The sequence below is a fragment of the Vollenhovia emeryi genome, unplaced genomic scaffold, assembly GCF_000949405.1.
Source record: "Vollenhovia emeryi isolate VEMERY1.0 unplaced genomic scaffold, V.emery_V1.0 DF939136.1, whole genome shotgun sequence".
In the NCBI taxonomy this organism is placed as follows: Eukaryota; Metazoa; Arthropoda; class Insecta; order Hymenoptera; family Formicidae; genus Vollenhovia; species Vollenhovia emeryi.
The window spans coordinates 1,278,141-1,301,128 of record NW_011967230.1 but is presented as its reverse complement, the minus strand read 5'-3'; the positions used below and the strand labels follow the sequence as shown (position 1 = coordinate 1,301,128).

General features: G+C 31.4%; 1 protein-coding gene across 3 annotated transcripts in view; it reads right to left on the bottom strand.

The window, feature by feature from the left end:
- Window positions 1-198: 198 nt before the first annotated feature.
- LOC105567597 overlaps window positions 199-22,988 on the bottom strand; it is a 27,766-nt gene continuing 4,976 nt past the window's right edge. Inside the window, exons 1-16 of one of the 3 annotated variants that reach the window (XM_012022565.1) lie at window positions 22,463-22,543; window positions 20,028-20,234; window positions 19,474-19,587; window positions 18,206-18,685; window positions 13,171-17,509; window positions 12,787-12,856; window positions 12,599-12,670; window positions 9,658-9,850; window positions 9,348-9,464; window positions 8,782-8,958; window positions 8,315-8,482; window positions 7,986-8,072; window positions 7,859-7,901; window positions 7,356-7,468; window positions 6,885-7,015; window positions 199-278 (exon numbers count right to left, since the gene is read on the bottom strand). In XM_012022565.1, coding sequence (XP_011877955.1) covers window positions 266-278; window positions 6,885-7,015; window positions 7,356-7,468; window positions 7,859-7,901; window positions 7,986-8,072; window positions 8,315-8,482; window positions 8,782-8,958; window positions 9,348-9,464; window positions 9,658-9,850; window positions 12,599-12,670; window positions 12,787-12,856; window positions 13,171-17,509; window positions 18,206-18,685; window positions 19,474-19,587; window positions 20,028-20,159 — 6,249 coding nt within the window. In that variant the 5' untranslated portion in view covers window positions 20,160-20,234; window positions 22,463-22,543 and the 3' untranslated portion in view covers window positions 199-265. Of the gene's footprint in view, window positions 279-5,737; window positions 6,142-6,884; window positions 7,016-7,355; window positions 7,469-7,858; window positions 7,902-7,985; window positions 8,073-8,314; window positions 8,483-8,781; window positions 8,959-9,347; window positions 9,465-9,657; window positions 9,851-12,598; window positions 12,671-12,786; window positions 12,857-13,170; window positions 17,510-18,205; window positions 18,686-19,473; window positions 19,588-20,027; window positions 20,235-22,462; window positions 22,544-22,988 lie in introns of those variants that run through there. The other 2 variants (XM_012022563.1, XM_012022564.1) reach the window with 2 other exon arrangements.

Genomic DNA, 22,988 nt, shown 5'->3' with positions numbered 1-22,988 from the left:
CCTACTGCCATTTAGCGACTCTCTTTCTACATATACGTACTAAACACTGTGTTATATGTCATGAATGTGTCTCCGCGTATCATCCTCTTCAGCAAACCTGTATGCGAAGAACATACAATGTGAGATTTGTCCAAACATGCAAGAGGATAAAAATATTTGATTGTAATAGAAATATTTTGCATTTCCTTACGTATCTAATTTCTGGAAATTGTTTGATATTTTTCCGCATCAAACTTAGATCTCATCAGACCTAGACTAGTAATATTTATATTGTACAACTGAAAAGAAAAATAATGTTATTTATTAAAAGGAAAGTATTAAGATTACATAAGTTTGACAGGGCAAGTAGTAATTAAATGAAACAATATAATTCATCTATAAATGAATCAATTGGAAAATTCTGTGTCTTACAGTGTGTCAAATCAAATATTTTTGTCCTTTTAGATTGAACAAATTTTACGAAGTACAATGCGTCAAGGTACACTCTGCAAAACAACAACTCCTTATGACAATTATTGCCAGCTATATGTGCTGATTATTGGTGGCAATAATTGATGAGCAAGTAATCATCGATTCACATATGACTTAAAAATACATTAGTGATGACATTACGAAGCAATTCTGGATCATTGATATAACGTCAAGTATTGTTAGTAATAATTGATCAATACAGTAATGACTTATAGATTCATAAAACATCTGCGTTTTGTGAATCCATAGGTATACTTACATTATAAGACAAAGCTATGTTTCGAAACGGGTAGCTTGTTATAACGATTATTGCAATGTAGTTGCAAAGTATTGCAGGTAATATTTCAGTAGCTTTGGATACTTGTTAATCCATACGCAACAAAAAAAGGATATATTTATATTAATAAAATATTGTCATGACTTTCGCATATCGAAAGAAATGTATCCGTGATTGCCTAGATAGCAGTAGTATCGCTTATAAATATATTGGGACGAAAAAAGAAAGACTAGACCTTTTGGCGTTTTCTCCGCCGCTTGAGATTATTCTTTTTTGTCGTCTCTTTCGTTTAACATGCAATGATCGTTCTCTTCATTTTGCATGTATATTTAGACGATTTGACGACGGGTGAATCAAATTCGATATTGAGCGGCTTCAATAAATTTCGATCGTGCAATATCGAAATTTGTTCTATTTCATGCTCATTTACTTTTCTAATTGTGCTGATATTTAAAATTGAATTAATGCCAGTTCTATTGCTTGAGAGATTGGAGAACATGATTAGAGAGAAAATACTTTCAACATAACTTACTTTTTATTTTTTCAGGTGGAATCAATTAATTTCCTTCAATTTATTTGCATCAATAACAGACTGTTTAATTTCTTTTAATTCAAAATATAATAACATTACTTATTTTGATTGCAAGTCACTTGGTCTAAAAATTATAGTATCCACACGTTGCACACGTTATTTGTTAAACGATTTTTTTTTATTTTCGCGAATCTGCAATCTTGTTATAGTTCTAGAGTTTACCCGTCGTCGAGATATGAAACTGAACGAAAAATTTAATATATATTAATTCTTAAAATTTAGCCGTTATTGCAAATCGAGCTTCGACAATAAGCTATGTTGAAGGCCATATAGTCGCGATGCGAAATTTCGCGATTTTCGTATGTACATATATAAAGAGCACGCTGATTCGTTTAAGCGAATACTTAATATTCATTGAACTAGGAATTATTGTTATATGTGTATATAACAGTGTATGTTTTATTTATATGTGTATATATATAAAACATATACTGTATGTATATTCGCCTGTGTATATACATATATAAGTATACATATATAAATGTGCATGTGTGTACCGTCTCGCAGATCGTTTCACTGCGCTTGTCGTTAATTTCGTTATTAATATTCGTGTACACACACATTATAATGATTATTTATCTCTTACTGTTGTTATCAGTAGCTTTAATGAAGTTGTTAGAAACGGAAAAATCCAGGTTCTGTTCATAAAGTTGCACACACAAGACACACATACACACGCACACACTGTGAACTGCGCGTATATGTATATGTAGATTGTATACAGGATGGACCATAAGTATGTTAAATTTGCGTTAAGAATTATGTGGAATAAAGTGAAAACGTGCCGAAAACATGATAGATAATTCTTTATTTATGTGAGAACCGAAAAATGTTTGTATGTTAACCGGGAATGTTTATATATTAGTTCTTTAACACATTCAATATAATATAATATCACAGGAAAAGTACGACATTTTTGTGAAATAAATTTTTCAGCTCTACGCTAAATTGACTTTACGTTAATGTAAATAGAACAAAACTTTGTATGTAGGATTGTTAAGTGTAAAATGTATAACGTATAATTATTTAGGTATTCAACAATCCGACGACCTCCAATTACAGAATTATAAGTCCATTATCTATGTTACTTTTTAATTCAAAATATGCTTTGTAAATTTATATTCACAAAAGTGTACATTTATGTTACAATTGTTAATTCTTGATACACATATTAATTAATTCCCCATTAAATTTTCTGAAGGAAATTTGCATTGAAAATATTAACCCTTAACTCGAAAAATTATTGCGTTTTGTACTTATATTTTTCATCAAGAAAATATAAGAGTACATGCAATTAACATTTGAATAACGTGATGCGTAATTTTATAATGCCTGCGCAAAATTCAGCATATTTATAATTTCGTAGGATATAATTTTGCCCAAAACCATCTTTTAATTCCATTCTAACTATAGAATTATTATAAATATGTTGCCATACAAGTACACAAAAACAATAGATGTATCATTATGAATTCGATTTATATGTATATTATAAATAAGATAGTTCATTTATTCGAAAATATACCTTAGAAAATCATTTATGTTGTATAAAATACATTTATTTTGCATTTTTGTATATAAATATTTTTTATATTGACATATAAGAAATATATTCGCTTTTTGCATAATAATATGTCCTATATATATAACTATTATTTATATAGTAAAATAATTCAGCAGACATTCGATATATAACAATCAATTTGATTATGTATATAATATAGTTTATATACATATTTTGGTATACAACATTTATTATGGTTTTACATATCTAATACCTAAATCTTTAAGGCATTACTAAATACGCCAAGTTCACTAATTTGTTATTTTAAACTGTTAATTTATTACAACAGACATGTAACATTAAGGGAGGAGACCAGTATAGCGGACGGAAAAATAAAGGTTTTTTCGTGAATTTTTTAAATGAAAACTATACATGTCAATCAAAACTGTGTTGTTTCTTCTTGAAGTACATCTTTTCATGTGCATTTAAAAAAAAATAAAACTGGATACGTTAGTTATTTCATCCTCTAGAGCTAACGTAAGCAGGTCCTGAAAATAAAGCTGGTTGGCAACATTCCGGTCAAACGGTTGATCTGAAATAAAAAAAACCAAAAGGGGGGATTCTTAAAATATATGTTTCTGGCTATCGTTGCTCGTAGGATTTTTTTTTAAATTAAAAATTGGATTTTTAAAGTACCAAAAAGGGGCTAAAAAGAATGAAACTTATACTTTTTTTTAAATGTACATATCTTTGGTAATTTTCCGAAATTCAAAAATCCCCTACGAGCAACGATAGCCAGAAACATATATTTTAAGAATCTTTTTGGTTTTTTTATTTTAGATCAACCGTTTGGCCGGAATGTTGCCAACCAGCTGACTCCGTTTTATTTTCAGGACCTGCTTACGTTAGCTCTAGAGGATGAAATAACTAACGTATCCCGTTTTATTATTTTTTAAATGCACATGAAAAGATATACTTCAAGAAGAAACAACACAGTTTTGATTGACATGTATAGTTTTCATTTAAAAAATTCACGAAAAACCTTTATTTTTCCGTCCGCTATACTGGTCTCCCCCTTAAAGTAACTAATTTGCCGTAAAATTTTAAGTGAAAAAATCCTAAGGCAATCGAGTTAAGGGTTAATCGAAAAATTGGACAGTTCACACACCCTACATGTATGACGATGAGAATTTTATGTAACAAATTCCCTTATATATAATAAAGTACATGTATTATATTTAATCAAATTACTTAAAGTGTAGAGTGATTTCTTTCACTTTCTGAGTTCAACGAACAATTTTTTAAACGATAATAGCGAACATATTAAGAGAAGATATCAATTGTAATGAATCAATTATTATTGATTTATAAATACTCTGAAATTTTCTGTACATTTTTTCGTAAATAGAGGAGACGGAATAATTTTTTGATAATAGGGCATTGTGCGTATTGAAAATTCTTTTATATTTCTATCGTAATTGATAGTCAAAAAAGTTTAATTAATAAATTAATAATCAGACAATTTCGATAGATTGCTATGAGATAGTAAAATTAGAATAACAGATATGTTAAGATAACTTGCTTTAGAAAATTGCATTCATTAGTTTTCTACATTTCTATATTAGTTTTCTCTAATCCAAAGATTTTGCTCAAATATGGCATAAAATATGTGTTAAATAAATTATTCAATATAATGTTAATCAACGTCTATCTATGTTTATAAATATATAACTTATGGTACATCCCGTGTATATCAATATTAATCTTGTGCATGTATACAGGGTGTTATGTAATACGCGCCTCTCCTCTTATTTGCGGATAAAGCGGACTAGACTAAGTCGAAAGTCCTGTACTATTTTGCAATTTTCATAATAATTAACGATTTATTAATTATTAAAAATCACTGTATTAACCCGACCTACCATCCAATTCAAGCGTGCCTAGCAACGCCGATCGCGGGATGGCCGTATCTCACCGCGCGCTTGAATTGGACAGTAAGCCGGGCTAAGACAGCGACTTTTAATAATTAATAACTCGTTAACCATGGTGAAAATTGCAAAATGGTACAGGACTTTTTAACTCACAATCAGTCTAATCCACTCCATAAATAAGAGGTGAGGCGGATATTGCATAACATCGTGTATATACATGTTTTCCTATGAACAAAGTATAATTATAGCAAATTTTTCAAATAACAATTAATTAAATATCATTCAAAATAATCGCGAGAGAAAGAGAGAGAGAGAGATACTCGTATACATATGTATATCATATTTGGTTATGTGAGATATTAGAAAAATAATAAAAGTGTACTGAAAAATGAATAACAAAAATTACGCACTGCATAGTTTATATTTTTATTCTATCCATTATGACGTACAATTTTGATGACTTTTACAAGTTGAGATTTGACTTTTTATACAAAGAATTGATATTCATATATTCTGAATTTGTTGTTCTAACAATTTAAAATAAGAGGACTTTTACTTATCCAATCTAAATTTAAATTCTCACTAAGATGCCAACATTTATCTTCTTCAATTATAGTAAATTCACAAATATTTTACATATGATTATTGTTGATTATAAAAAAATCTTTAAACATAATTTCAATTAAAGCAAACTGCAATTAAAAAATTTTTTATAATTACACATTACATTTCTTATTTTAGTTGATGTAATTTTCCATATTATGCACTATAAAGTAATAATTATTTTATATACATGGTGTACAAATTGTGTCATAAAATTGTAATAAAAGAAATCAAAGTTCCAAGTCCTATATATTTTGAATTTATTTCCTTTTCTTTATTTGTGTTATTGTCAAAACTGCAATCTAAAAATGAAAGCTAAATCGACAAAATATTAGAAAATCAGCAAAGAGAAAATATTATTGTTAAAGTGAACGTGTATTTTATTATATCAATTATATACATATCGATATATTCTATTACGTGCACTTTTTCTCATTTGTACAAAGTCTCATTTTTACGATACAAATACATTATACATTTCATGCATAATACTTATAACCATATCTCAATGCGTTAAATTTATCTTATTTTCTTTATTTTTCATTTTATTATTTTATAATTATAATAATTTTGTAATCTTAAGTCCTAACTAAACAGTTATGAACAGTTTATATTTGTAACTATTTTTATATACCGTAGTGCTCTTCAAACATAAAACGATAAACTATATTAATAAATTATTCAATTGTATTAAGTTGAATGCTGCACTTCATTTTTAATATTCACGGTAAACTATTAATCTTTCTATGACAGCGTAAAAAACCTGCAATAATAATTATCACGTAAATAATGGTTTCATGTTTCGTATAATACAACGAGACTACAACGCAATATAAAGTATACCATTTTATTTACTACTAAAAAAGTTAATGTAACTAGCTACTTGTCTACTTTTCTTTTTAATTTTTGTTTAATTTGTATTATGTTGTGAACAAACACATAAACAAAATATTAATTATATACATAAATATAATTATGAGAATACAATGCAATATATACTATAATAATTATCTCTACGATACTTTGTACAAATATAATTGACAACATTTTGAACAATAGTAGCGCAGAGAAATATAAATTTATATTTCGTTAATATACGAGATTTATTTAAAAAGTTACCGAATTTTGTGTCCATAATTTTTGGGGGTTTACTACTTAGCTTTTTAGTCTTATCTTCTTCAAAATATATTTCTCCTCGGTTAATACATCACTCTCAATGTCGTTTCTACTTTTGAAAGCAGTTTTGATATGTGCATCAACTGAGAATAAACATATTTTGGAAATAGAGCTGGATTACTTGCTAAGTATACCCCCAAAAATTATAAAGCCAAAGTCCGGAAACTCTTATACATATTTGACCAAACACCAAATTACAAAAAAAAACGTAAAAGTTCTAACGTAAAAGTCTAAAAAAAAAACAAATCATGTTTGTGTTTATCAAAAGATATCAAATTTTATTCTTATCATTGATTACGTGCTCTAAAAGTAAATTTGAATCATATGTACTTTGTGCGTGTTAAAGCGCTTCCACCCTTCGTAGGGTCCATCATTCGATCCCAATTAGTATGACCAACAACAAATCCGACAGCACGCATCTTTTCCTGCTCTTTACGCTCTTCTAGATCTGCCCAACGTACCTACAAAAAAGTAATCATGTAATCTTTCTTTTAAAAGTCTTGTACTCATTAAAAGATTAGAGATTTAAAGCTCTCACTGCAATCATATATTACACTATAATGTCAAAAATGAAAATTTATATAAATGCTTTAGAAATAAATAATGAAATTAGTTTTAAATAGATATTAACAAAATTTAATTTATACTTTGTTACGAATATGTATCATATTAAAAATTGAGAAAAATGCAATAAAAAATAATAAATTTATTATGTTGCCAAGATAAAATTCTCTTTGAATAGAAACAAGCTGTGATTCAAAAGGTATTATAATTTAATATTGTTTTAACTGTGGTACTTACTCTTTTTTTACCCGAAGTATCTTCCATATTGTAGTAATCAGGAACTTGTAAGAAATCTTCCATAGTTTGCGGTTTTACTTCGCTTTTCTTTCTTGCCAAACCATCCAATCGATCTACATTATTACAAAGAAAATTAATAGATAAAATACAATTAGAAAACTGTAACAAAGTCAATATGAACCCATAAGCACATATATTTCTGCAGTAATATAATTATATTCTAATGCCTATTAATTAAATTCCTTATACACTTATAATTGGAATATCTTTTTAATTGAAACTAATTTCTATCTTTAGTCAGATGTTCTTTCAAACATAAATTTACTTTCTGTAGTGCGCACATATTTATGCTTACAGACTCATATTGATTTTAATTTCATTTATTTACAATAATTAGAGTATATTTTTACAAATAATTTATATTACACATAGAACATATGTACAGAATATGAACAATGTATACTAATTTGTCAGTATACATTAATATTAATTGTGTAACTAACCTAGTTTATCTTCAGCTTCCATTCTCTCCCATTTACTAACACCCTAAAAACAAGAATACACATAAAAAAAGGATAAAAGCATAGAATGACGTAACAACACAAACAGTTCTTAAGCTCATTTAATTACAATCGTATCTTGAACATCTTCCTGGCTATCTTGACTATCTTCAGTTTGCAATTTCTCCTGAGTCTCTTGACTATCCTCCATGTCCACCTTGAATAAAAATACTTGTGTTTACAATCTTATAATATATATACACAGACGAAAGAACAGCATACCTGACACTGTTAGGCTTACAGTATCAATCCCATGTATTATGCAACTCAAATTACAAATCGTAAACTTACATCACAACGTTTAAATAAAAAGTTGAAAAGAAAAATATTTAGATCTATCAATAGATCAATCCTTCTGTCACAATGTATGTTTTCTTAAAACTAAATAAATAAAATTACCTCTTCTATTGCTTGCTCTTGCAACATTGAGTTAACATCTAGCTTCTGATGATAGCTGGGCGTTGGTTCAAAGTAATCTATAATCCGATTAATTTCATCCTCGGTACGGTTGTGAATATTTCTCTTCAAGCATATCTGCAGATCCATCTCCATCTCGCATATGTATACCTTTAATAATACCATAACAGAAACTATTAGTACTGTAATATTATCGCCAGTAGTAATAAGATTGAAACCAGTATCAATATGTACTTAAAAAAATTAATATTTTTATAGAAATTCTTCGTAAAATGTTATATGCTCATGTTTGGGATTTTTATCGAGACATGCAACTTTAAAGTATTTATTGTTTTAAAAAGATTTAATCTAAATTCAAAACTCTATAAGAAGAATATTCATAATAATCTCAAAACCATATGTAAGTAAATTAATTATTATTAAATTAAATATATGAACCAATAACTTACTTTGAAACCTTTTGTTTTGGCAAAACTCCACATCTCTTCGTAATCCGAAATCTTCTCATTAATGCAGTCTAATATAATAAAATTGAAGAATCCATCTATTATATTTTTCTTGAAAGCTTTAATAAGGGATGTTATGTAACTTTGCTCCATAGCCTCTTCGTATTCGTACACCATTTCCTATTATAAATAAAATCCGTAAGAATGCAAGTGTATTTAAATTGTATATAAAAATATCTAAAAGAATATTTTACTTGGATAAAGAGCAGAAAAATTCAAATCTTTATTAATCCAAATTAACAATCATACTAAACGGTTACAAATTTTCATCCTTAAAGAATTTTTAATCTTTGTTGAGAAAGGACAAATCAATAATTTTAAGTAAAACAAAAGTTATCAGAAAGATATTAAATTTAATATTAAAATAATAGGTACTATTAGATAACAATATCTATTACAATAAAACTTCATGACAAATTTGCCATAACAAAATTGCTATCACACTATTTCTAAATAAAAGTAAGCATCACTCGAAGCAAAGTTTTATATCATGAACATAATTATTGTACCTTAACTGTGACTTTCTTTCCATTATCATCCTTAGTCTCTATTTCCTTTTCTACAAGGAAATAATCATCTAAACTCAAGATTCTCGGCGGACAGCCACCTTGCTCAACCTCTTTATCCTGTAGCAAGAACAATATAATGAAATATATCTTTACATACACACATAGTGTATTTTAAACACACAATGCAATTGAACTAAATATTCAAAGTATATGATATGTAAAAATATATTAATACTTATATTTTACAGGCAAATAATAATTTACTAATGTTTGTCAATACATATATATTTAAGTTTTTACTATAACGTACTTTGATAAGTTTAGCCACAAAAGACTTGCCGCTACCAGGTGGTCCTCTGAGAATGATAGCTATTTTTGGTGGTCTGTTCTGGCGACCTGGTGGACACAATAGGTCGTCGACCATCGTGTAATTGGGCATTTTGGCCAATTCCAGGGTTTTTGTAGTTGATTCCGCAACATTTTTCTTTGTATCTAGAGAAAAGCTGTAACATACATTTGTCTCTTAATAAAATAAGAAAAATATAACCGTATACTTATAAATAATTACATTCTAGCAGATTGATAGAAAAAATCATTCGTTTTTTCGTTTCTGTCCTAATAAAACAAAAGAACGAATGGAGAATTCTCTGTTCAATCTTATGTAATAAAAGTATAGTAATAACAAGCGCAAGTAAAAATGCAAATAAATATATATGTTTGTATTGTAAAAATTCTTCTCACTAATTATGCAGTTGCATATGCCCGTGCATAAAAATGACAATTTAAGAAAAAGAATTTCGCAAACAACCACATTTTTCAAGTAATTATATAATTGGTTATTAAAAATTGGTTATAGAAAATTATTTCATATAAATAGATCAATACTACGTACAATAACATATTGTATATCATATTATTTATGAATGGTAATAAAACTTCTGTAAATAAATATCATTTATCGAAAAAGAAATCGTAAGACATAAAATATGAGAACCTTCTTGCGAACAGATCGAAACTGTAAGTAAAATTACAAATATTTTACAGTAAGTAAGTAAAAAGAGAGACACAGTCTTTATGTATGTACAATAAAATGACATTATGAACATCTCGATGAGAATAAAAGTTGATATGAAGTTGCTGTAAATATCATTTATATATGATAAAACAACTATGTGCGTCAAAGATGAAATATTCATTGTAAATAGTAAACCAGCACGAGTATTCTCTCTTTATTTCTAGAGAGTAATACACTTTTAAATGCAATGTGAACAGATCGGCACTGTATTGTAAAAAATTCAGTCAGAGATAAAAATGTAAAACATTTATTGCGATCTATACTAGAGTTACGATTGTAAACGTAGAATTATAAGTCTTACAGTAAAGTTTTTAAAAATTATGGAGTATAAACTGTGTGGTATATTGTTGCATCTTGTTGAGAGCAATAATGAAAATTTGGTATAGATATTTGTTTAAGATAAATTCATCTTTCTATTTAAACTACAAGCATTTCTTAGCTTCTAGTTTTGTCCGCCAAACGGAGAAGACTTTTATACGTGCAAAAAAGCATCCATTAAACTATACTTTATATATGTATAGTATTTTATACTATATTTTCTTTATATTTTATATATTTAATTGAAAAACATATACTATAAATTATGAAAAATAATCGATTTGTATGATAAATTTTGTTAAATACATGCATAGTATTTCATACTTATGTGTAATTAATAGATGAATTGAACTGACTGTGTAACACAGATATATTAAATTTGATATATCTGTTATGTCAGTATATTACAATAATAGATATAAGGATTTTATTGAAATTCGGATATCCGGAAAAATTATATTATACGAAATAATTATTATTCGATTACTCAAACCCGGGGTATACAGATATCCGTCTCAATAAATTATAAAACATCGTAGAACATAAAATAGTTAATAAATCTCATGGCATCTTAAAAATGACATAAACCTCTTTTCCGAACTTCGACAAATATACTATAAATCGTGTTGCAGCAAATGCACAACTGCATATGCGCAATATTGATATGATACAATATAATTAATGAAACCATCAAGTTTCGCCAGCATTGTCGAAGTATAATCGAAAAGATTTAAAGTATTAAAAATGATGATAACACATAATAAATTTTTGTGTTATTTTAAATAATCCTGTTGTAAATGTATAAACAAATACCATTAACAAATGGAGAGATCAAGGTGCCATGTAAAAAATTGGAATTTGGGATTTAAGGAAAATAATTTTTGTTCTATGGAAATAATTTCTATATAGAATAAAATTTTACGATAGGACCACTTTCTCTGTTATGTTGCATAATAACAGATAATATATAACAAATATATATACTGTCCTATGTAAAATTTATTAACTTTCAATATAGCTTTCAACATAATTCATTAATTTTTCCTGCAATCCTGCAAATTGTTTGAATACTCTTTTTTTTAAATATGTTGCATTATTTTACATTATTATTCCTTCCGTTGTTTCTCATAGTAAAATACTTTAATATTTGTATTTTTGTAAGATACTTTTATAAAGTAACTTTTCCAACCTTGTCAAAGATATACATGTATTAACTTAGATGCAGTTGTAAAACATGTAACGCACAATTATCTAAAGATGAACGTCATCAAACTTATAGAATATTAACTTGGAATCAAAATAATTATTTATCAATCACTGGTAATCAATTGGTTATTGATAATTGGTATTACGATACCAAATATATCATGATTTTTTTTACCAATCATTTTACCAATAATATGATAATAAGTTATTGATAAAATGATTGATGACTCTTTACCAATAATAATAATATTGGTAAAATCCCAGCAAAAGTATGTTAAAAAAATATTATTTCCGAAGAAATACTATTAAACTTTATTATACATATTTCTTAAGTTTTGTACTTCCCACATGATATCAGATATCATACCTGTTTACTCCTAGCTTAATTTTTAATTAGTAATCTAAATTTATCTGTGACAATAGATACAATATAATGTATTATACTTTATACATAAGTTTCATCAAAGGTATCCCCTTTTGTGAAATATGTTTATTGAAATTATTATATTTTTATGAAAATTATTACATCTTTAAGAAACATCTTTAAATTCTTTGTTTAATATTCTTTTAGTTACTGCCTTTTTTTCTCTTGAAGTATTTGATTAATTGTAGATTAAAGCTTCTACAGACTCAAAAAGTAATGTTAACATACCTGGTCTCCTGTAGTTTTGTATCTACGACGTTTTTGTTTGAATTCTCCTGCCAGTTAACATTTCCTTTCAATCTAAAGAAAATGCCATATATACATTCAGAACACATATGTCCCGTAAACTTTGTTTTATATAACATCATTAGCTACTTTTATATTACACAACAGTTAAATAAAATATTTCACAATACCTATTATCATCTTTGTCATTATCTTTTATTACCCTTCGGGAATCAAGTAATTCTTGAACTCTTTCTACATCTGAAAAATATTTTTTTTATATGTTTAATAAGAAAGTAAACCTATATATTACTGTCAACATGTTCATCATAAAAATAATATATCACACAAAGTAAATATATAATAAAAAATATTAAAAATAAAATTATTTTCATTCTGTCAAATATTGCAATATATTGTGTTGCAAAATTAACATTAGTTAGTAAATGATTAATTCGTGTATTAATAAAATAAATATGATTTACAATTCATTAAAAATTTCGGACTATCTCAGATTCTATTATTATTTAAAATAAAACATATTATTCCTGAGATAAATATTTGTCTTAAATTACCTTTGTGAATGTTTCTATCATTTTGGTATCGATCGCTTTGATTATTATCAATATTTCGTTCAAAAATTCGGGATTCTGATTCGAGATTGTATCCTCTCTCTTTACGGTCATCGTTCTCTTTCTTCCCTCCATCGATTTTCTTATCATTAAATTGCCAATCATGTCCCTTTCGTCTATTACAGTCTGCAGATCTGCGCACGTCGTAATTCTTCGTGTAGTTCCACATTTGTCCCGTAAATCCTTTCGTATTCTCGTAGTTGCTCATCTTTTCAGTATATTCCTTCAGATTCTGTTCGTTCTCCACCCAATTTCTAAAATCTTTCTTTGGATAATATTGCTGTTGCTGCTGCTGCTGCTGTTCGCGATTCACTGCTGGTTTTAGATTCCCGTGACCGTAATCAAAACACTGGACCGATGACAGATGCTGATCCATAGTCGAAGTACGAGCTACGTGTCCGTAATCAATCACCTTTGCCGGAGTGAAGTGAAACGAATCGGTGAATTTTTTATCACCTTCGCCGTGATTATAATTGAACTGCCTCTGCACGCAAAATTCTTGACCACCCTTTGGAGACGGTTTCATGAATAAATTAGAAGTATATTTCGATTGGAAATCGGATCCAGCCGCGGATTCACCACCATATCGTGACTTGTAATCACTCATCTTTGATTCGACCGTGGTTTTTTCTGATCTCGATTTCTCGTCGAATGTATTTGGAACGTTTCTGTCGATATTGTGTTGTTCCGCATCGGACCTCTGACTGTTGCCGAACTTGTCCTTCCAAGTATCGTTGGGTCCGTATCCTGGACGAGACGCAGTTTCTAACTCTTTTTTATTAGGCTCAGGTATACGTCTAACGTACTCACTGGTATTCTCTTTCTTCATTTCCGTATCGAGATTTCTGCCTACATTTGTATTAAATTCATCACCCGGCTTTGGATTTTCATACCTGATCCTCTTAGCAAAAGCATTGTCCTCAAACTGTTCTTTTCTAATGTAGGGGTTTCTACGCATGTAATCGCCGCGATTAAGCAGAGAATCGTTCGGGGATGGAAAATTTACGTTAGTTGGATCGTTCATCGGACCTTTCGCTTTAAAGTCAGATCCAAACGGTCCATTGTTAGAATCGTGAGATTCAAACCGATTCTCATTGAAATTCGTCAGGTTACGTTGAAGCAGAGCATCATTTGAATCGCGAGAACCAAGAGGCATAGATTTGTTAGAACCACGGGGACCAGTCATATCTTCATTAGATCTTCGAGAACCAAGAGTTCTTTCGTCAGAAAAGCCAAACGATCCACTGTTCTCAAAAGGAGGTCTTTCATCAAACGGCACCTCATTCACTTTATCGAACTTATTAGACGTCAGAGTGCCGAACTGCGGGTCGGAAAGACGTTTGCCGAAAGGTGTATCACTGGGTCCTCTAGGAGCGTATGATCCGTCATTGGGTCCTCGCGGACCAAATGGTCTTTCGGAGAGTGTTCGGGAATCCGAACGATCATTAACTCCTCTAGGGCCAAATTGCATATTGTTGCCTCTGGGTCCAAATGGATTGGGATTTCGCAGTGAAAATGGTAAATCAGTTGGTCCCCTCGATCCAATCTGTCGATCGACAGGTCCTCTCAGGCCGAACATTGCGTTTACCGGCGGTCGAGGTCCGAACTGACTAATTGGCTCATCTGTTGAGCCACGTGGATCAAATTTTTCACTATCTGGAGGGTCAGATAACTCATCGTTACGTTCTCGATCACCATATTGCTCATTGTTAGATCTTCTAGGACTGAATCGACTTTCACTGGATATGTTAAGTCCAAATTGACCATCTTTCGGACCTCGTGGACCCAATGGTATATCCATAGAAGCTTGCGATAAAAATGTCGCAGGACCAGGAAACGCGCGAGGACCTCTGGGACCAAACATTGGCGGACCCCGAGGCCCAAACGGTGCACCAGATTTAAATTCAATCCCTCTAGGGCCAAAGTTATTATTAAACCGCATGTCGAATTGGTTATCAGCTGGTCCCTTTCTATCGAAATCTTTGTTCGGATTCAGTGGCATATTTTGACTGGAATCCGAAGTAATAGGGCACAAGTTGGGTAGTTCCGGTGGCGGTTCAAGGTTCAAATCCACTGGCCGTGCATCATTTTCACCCATGAAAGGCAAACTTTCAGGCTGTTTAATAATGTTATCATTACTATTAGATTTATTTGTTTTTTCAGCGTCGTCTTGGACTTGATTATCACGTTGATTATCATGTTGATTGTCATCCTGCTGCAAAGGATTATCATCGTCAGTAACTTTACTCTCCTCTCCATTATCATTCTTTGAACCATCAGAAATAACGTTATCGCTTTGCTCAATAGAACTATTAGCCTCATTCGCTTGCAGTGCTTCTGTATCTTTTGCATCTGCAATATTATCAGTTCGCAGCAAAGTATCAGCAGTTTCAATCTTTTCAGGATACTTAACAGCATCTTGAGATTGAATATTTGTTGGTTGGGATTGACTTAAAAGCGGCCGGATTTCCATATTTTTCCCTAATCGTTCATTGTAATCTATAGGATTATGTTTAGCAAAGTTATCTGGATGTCCTCTAAAAGGCGGTTCGTTATCACGATTGAAAAAGTGTCCTCGTGGCCCATACGACGGAGTAGAAATTTGTCCTGAATCGGAGGGATGAAAACTTGATGGTCCGCTACTTGTTAATCCACTACGCATTGGTAGATTTTTTTGAAAATCGAAGGAGCTTCTAAAAGGTGAATCACCAGTAATTTTTTTAAAGCTCTCGCTAAGAGAACCAATACTAGTTGACTTATCGGAATCAATAAAACTAGGTCTGAATACGTCCCCTGCTGCTTTTCGCTTTTCCATAAGTTTCTTCAGTTCCGGTGACAGCTCGTTCGGTGGACTAAATGATGGGTTTCTATTAAAACCCCGAGTATTAGCACCGAAATTGTCTCGTCTGTGATCAGCTGAATCTTTTGAATCGAAATAGTCCGCACTACCTCTACCAAATCGATCGTTCGGGCGAAAATGTTCGCTATTGGGCCCAAATCGATCATTACCAGAGAAAAAACGATCTTTGGAATCGAAACGATCATTTCCAGAAACAAATTGTTCACCACCTGGTACAAACCGATCCGATCCAAGTCGCTCATTATCTGGAAATCGATCGTTGCCAGGCCCGTGGCGTTCCTTGTCCATTCCGAGCCGATCATTTCCAGGTCTAAATCGATCTCCCTCCTGTCCAAACCATTCATTGTTAAACCGATCGGATCCTGGACGATCGTTGTTTGAGCCGAATCGATCACCTCCCATCGGACCAAATCGATTGTTCTCCCTGTTGAAACGATCATTCCCGGGTCCAAAACGGTCATTTGCTGGGCCAAATCGATCATTACCTGAATTAAAATTATTCTGCGAGTTTAATTGATTGTTCCCAAAATCGTTGAAATTTCTGTCGCCTCTTCTGAAACGTTGTGTGTCGGCTTTGTCAAAAGTATCAGAAAGAGGTCTAAACTGATCTTGTTCGTGCAAATTTGGATTAGTATTATCTTGTCCGAAACGTTCCTGATCGCCTCTTCTGAAGTTTGGCTGTCCGTCAAAATTGTAAGGTGGTCGATCGTTTGGATGCATAAAACGCGCATCCGTACTTGAGGAACCAGGCGAACCAAACGGAAGACAATCTTTCATGTTTGTTGAACCCGGCGCTTTCACATTTTGCAATTGTATTCGATCATTATTAGGGAAATTTGGCGGAGGTTGTGAAAAGTTTGGTGCAACGTTATTGTTTGGCAGACTCAGCTGTGATTGTGCAAAATTTGGCGAGGCTTTTTGGGGTGATCCAACATCCGGTGTTGAGAGCATTGTCGGAGGAGGCACCGTCGGTATTCCGTATCTCGGAGCCTCCATTCTGGGATTATATTGTTGACTTCCCCATTGTTGCTGGTTCGACCAATTCGGCGCTGTGGGTCTACTCATATTCACTTGCGATGGAGTTTGCTGCATACCCTGAGTCACTGGTTGATTACTGGAATTTGTAGATTCTGGCAGTGGAGGTGGTGGCGGAGGTGGTAATAAAGATGAGGGAATATTTTGCTTCCCTGTAAGACCCAAAGTTTTCCCAATACCCAATAAATTGTTGATCAATCGTTGATTTTCAGTGTTCGATAAGATGTTCAGTATTTTATCGTCGCCAGGTATGCTTTTGTTCCTTTCGACCTCTGCTTTCGCAGCAGCCTGTTTCTGTTGTTCGCGTTTTTTGCGCATCTGCTCGCGCCTTTCAAGCAGTTTCTCACGCCACGATGTCCATTTCGCTTCGTATTGTTTATACTGGGTCTGAAATACAAAGATACCAATTTAATCTTTGTGAAAAGTGCAATTTCAATTATTTGCGTTATGTCATACACGTTTTCAATTATTTTAACGTTGATCTTGATATACATAATAAAAATTAAAATGTCAATTTTATTTAAACTAATTATATTTAAAAATATTTAAGATATAATTACAACATATAGAAAAATTATCTAATTTTCAATATAATTATATATCAGAGATTATTTACAAAATTCGAAATTAATCGAAATAAAACGCAAATTATTCAGTATTTTTACTTTTTCAACAAATACCAAAATCAATTTCATCGAAAACGTGTCGCCTAATGTGCATAATAACAGTTATTTTCATAATAAACTATATGTGGCGAGCGTGGCACAGAGAAATGTGCGCTGCTTAGTAAACAAATGAACGAGAAGATCCGAGTTCAAATTCACGGATACCACTGGTTTTTTCGGACGCTACCTCTCTTGGAGAGAAGTGGCCACTACTGAGATTATCCTGCCACACACATATCCCCGTCCTCCGAAAAGGGGGTTGGCGGGAGGCTAACAACCCCTCACCGTAAAAACTCACTATTGCGAATACACACAAAGGGCCTCGGATGGAGGCAATTTGTTGTGAAGGCCAGGGCCCAGTTGGAGCTATAGAGCCGGTTATAAAATGAATAAACTACATATTGAAAATAGTACTTACCTTGTCCGGATGATTGGCATTTTGCTGTTTCCAGATGTTAAACTGTTCTTCCCACTGTTTGAACTGTGCGTCAAATGTTTTCTCAGTTTCGGTCAATTCATCATCTTCGAGATTCGACTTTTTAGCACTATTGGAATCACTAGTTACATTAATATTGGATTTGTCAGCTGTGATATTCTCCCTATTCTCGCTGGGTGGTAAAGGTGGTTGTTGGCTCGTAGGTAATGGTGGATTCGTAGGATAATTTGTCACATTCGCTTGTGGTATTATCTTATTGGTAGATTCTTTCGTAGGAAATAATGGAAGATCGTTCTGATGCGGAGGTGGCATGTTCGTAAATTGATATGTATTTGTGGTGGTGGGGGGTAAAGGAGGTCGCGTCTCCTCTTTGGGGAGAGGTGGTGGTTGCACGTTTGGTGGCATTTGCATCTGATTCGCCAAGTTCATATCCTGCGCCGGTAATTGCTTCATTTCCTGATACTGAAAAAAATTTCCTATTAATGAAAGTTCATAAGTTCGAACTGTTAATATTTCTATGGATATTAAATATTTTCTATCTCTTTAGGTCTTCTTTAATATTACCTAACGTTATTAAAGAAATAATAAATAAAAGATGATTAAGGATATGTTTCTCTTTGTTGCTTCATATAATTTTATACAAAAATAGAAAACACTGTCCCAGAACATTTTTATAATAATTATAAGAATATTGTTTATTATTTGTACTATAATTATATTATGTGTATTGATTACAACAATTTAAACTTTAAAAATAAACATTACTTATAATAAAATTTCGTATAGATATAAATTTTAAGTCTTTTATTTTTATAACATTACCTTACATTATTTTAAAAAATAAAAAATAAAAGATGAGCAAAAGTATATTTATATGTTTCTCTTTGTTGCTTCATATAACTTTGAACAAAAATTGAAAAGACCGTTACAAATCTTTAATTGAAATCTCTTATACTATTCAATAAGAATTCAAGAAAAGTTTAAAAAGTTATACATTTTAAAGTATTTTTTTACCCATTATGTATACATATATTTCTGCAATAATATATTTTATAATATGAATGTGAGGATTTGATGATACTGCTTTAATGAAAAAAAATATTACTGATAGCAATTTCTCTAAGAAAATTAGATTAATTTTATAATAATAAATATACTTATCTCGTTAGACACAGTTATTTTTGTATACATTATATACTTGTATTTAAATGAGTAAATTACAAGTACGTCAATATATTCTTATATTATACCTTGTCGCCATATTGTGCCTGCCACTGTTGATATTGTTGCTGCCATTGTTGCCATTGAGCCCAGCCTTGCTGTTGTGCAGCTGCCCATTGCTCCGGTGTATATCCACTAGGCGTCTAATAAAGATATACATGCATAACATATATTATATCAATATTAAAAAATGCTTGTTAGATATACTTGAACAAACTCTCAACATAAAACTAATTTAAAATACCAAAATAAGTTGTAATCAAAACATTGGCTTATTTTGCTGATCTAAAAGAAGATTTTCTCAATCTTTGCTAAAAATATTTAAATCATTAATATCACAGTAAAGTGACAAATTTTTTTACTGACATAAAATAAAATGTGCTCAGCTCAACGTACTTTTAACTTATTCTTATTTAAATACATTTGTAAACGTTATACAACAATCTTTACTAAGTTGTAAATAAGTTATCACATGTAAATCTTATACAAATGTATATAACATTTCATAAAAACTTGGTCAAAGACTGTTGTACAATGCATTTTACATAAAGAATGCAATACTCTTGTTTAAAATCATACTTACTGGTTGATTATAATATTGCATATAATTTTGCATCAAAACCATAGGATCTGCGCCTGCTGCGTAGCCAATCGGTGGCTGCGGCACTGGAGTAGTAACACCAGCTGACAACTGCCATGGGTTCCAATTTTGCATTTTGCAAATCTTCTATCGGACTAACAAGCAGTTTGCTAGTCCGCTCTAAAGGCCGCAGTCCGTTCTAGGTAATATCTTGTATTTAAAGAAAATTTATATACTTTATTCACCGTAGTTATAAGCATATACATGTATATATATTTCATAATTTTTGTTTAGCTTCAAAATATTTCCAATGTTTTCGAATTATGTTGCCAGTTCTTTATACAATTGTATAAAGACGGTAGACAAATATAACAAAAACAAATTGTTTAAACTACATCTCAAAACTTGATTTATCGATTATAACATCCAAAGATATGACGTGGTGTGCTAACGCTGTTAAATTTGGCAGCGTACAAATGTGTGTACTAATTTATAAATTAGTATAATGTCTGAAAGTAAAATGTATAATTATTTCGTAACGCTGTTTAAAATTCAACGTAGAACATATATGTTACATATAATGTATGAGATGCAGTTGCATCACAGCTGATGCAGTTTGAAAACTTGTCAAAATGATAATGAAATTTCTGCACATCTCGCAATCACATCGCATTTAAATAAGCAATGCGTGGAAGTGTATAAATGGGAGAGAAAAACCTATAATTATTACATTATTAATGCAAAATATGTTTTCGACGAATATTCTTTTTGCTTGTTCATTCATTCTTTTGGTTGTCAGAAGTAAGATCCGTCGTAATAAGAAATTACCATGTAATACGTTCAACGTATCAAGAGTTCATGCGGTAAAGTAGCACAGAGTGAATAGACATTAATAGAAGTCTAATGACTTCTGCACAAGGAAGTGTACAATTTGCATCCGGAACGACTGATGCAGCAAATCAACAAACATCATATGTTAACACAATTTTTACAATGATACATTTTATCATTTGATTCTCATGCATATTAATGAGTGACAGCTTCAAGAAGCAAGAGTTTGCATCGTTATTATACCATATACATATATATTCAATTTCGTTCTAGGAATGTATCAAATGTGTCAAGTGTCTCACCTAAACCAATCTTAAAAATGTACTCTATTTATTGTAATGACAAAAAATATCATAAGATAACACGATTTTACATATGCATTCTTTTTCAGTTGTAGATATTAACAAAAAAACCACAACATCCTGATAAATCACGGTAAAATATAAAGATAGATATCAAATAATAATAATAGTTTAGCGTGCTCCTAATATCAAGAGCGTGACACTAGAATTTCCATTTCTTATTATTTGTCACATTAAGATTGTTTGATATCTAATCGTTTATACTTTACTACACATGATCAAACAATATTTGTGTGTTTGACAATTTATTTAGGCGTTGTAATGTTTCTGCTAACGGCCAAACAATTTCTAACGCAGAAAGAATGCATTTGCGGACTCGCGTTTAAAATACTCGGTTTTTTTTTCTTCTTTCATTAGCACACGATTAGCGGAATACACTAGCGGTTTGCATGAAAATCCGTTCGGTGCTCTGCATACATTCAGCTAGTGCTTTGTACTAAAACAGATTCTTCTGTTTGAGAAAAGTTGTGAAATACATGGAAGAGTCACTAATAAAAGAGAAGTGTCTCATCCATTCGCTGTCGCCGAGTAGACACCAATACGATATAACGTAAAGAGCAGATTCTCTTTTTAAAGTATTGTATTTTTATATTAAAATCACACGATTATGTTTTGGACATATACGTAGCGTCAAAACTTGGAATAAAAATTAGATTCTCTTCAGAATATCTCGCAGAGATACAACAAAAAATAATAGGTGTAATACAATTTAGATTGCATATATTACATTTCTAAAACCATGTCGAGACATGCAGGACATTTGGCTGTCTGTGCGGCAAATCCGGCACGCAAAAGCATAAATGCTTTTGCATGTGGCGCGAAAGGATTGAAGATGCGAAATGCATCACATGTATTATATTTGTAAAAGTTAAAGTGAGATTTAAGCGATTGGATATAAATCTTGGTAGAAGGATGCAATTTCTCGTGGAAAAAAAAACTGCTAAAAATGTAGAGGGCGGAATAAAATTCGATTAATTGCTTAGCTTCCTAGACGCAATAATTTTGAATAAATTTATTCAAACGACGTTTAAATTTATTCCTTATTACGTATATAAATAAAATAAAGATACGTGACGTGCCCTGACTTTAAAACACGCTCATTTTCACTGTATCGACTTATTTCATTCGATTTCCATCGTTATCTCGACTTCTATTTATCGCATCAACCGCTCGACCCAATTAAAACGCACGTGTAGAGAAAATTTGATCGAAACAGACGAACCGCCCATTTTTATTTATACTTACAGAAAAGTCTGTATGCGTATATGTGTTTGTGTGCGTCGACACAGAAACTCAAACAGATGCGCACACGCTATCTTGATGTTATAAATTTCTCTGGAAAACTGCACGATCGATCGAAAAAAAGGGGACGGGGTGGGACCTTCGCTCCACACCTCTCTTTTCTCACGACGTAATCGCTTCCCTCGCTAATTATAACGCGATCCGCTGAGTGTCCTGCAGAGATGGGGGAGAATTCATCAATCAGGTTTCGAAGCGAGAATCTCTCCTTGGTGTCTGCGATCGTATCATCGATCGGGCTGATCAAAAGTGAAACAATTGCAATTTGAGCGACACTGTTTTCTCCCCTTACTTTCCTAAAAAAGAAGAGCGCGAGTGTTCGCCGCTTTATGTTCTAAGTAAGCACAATACTTACAACTACGCTTCCCGTATCGACTGGACTTGCTTAGAGATTATGTTAGCTCAAGACCTAGATGGCAATTCAGAAGCGGTTAGGTCGGGGGTTGATTAAGTACAAAGAGAGTGAGAGAGA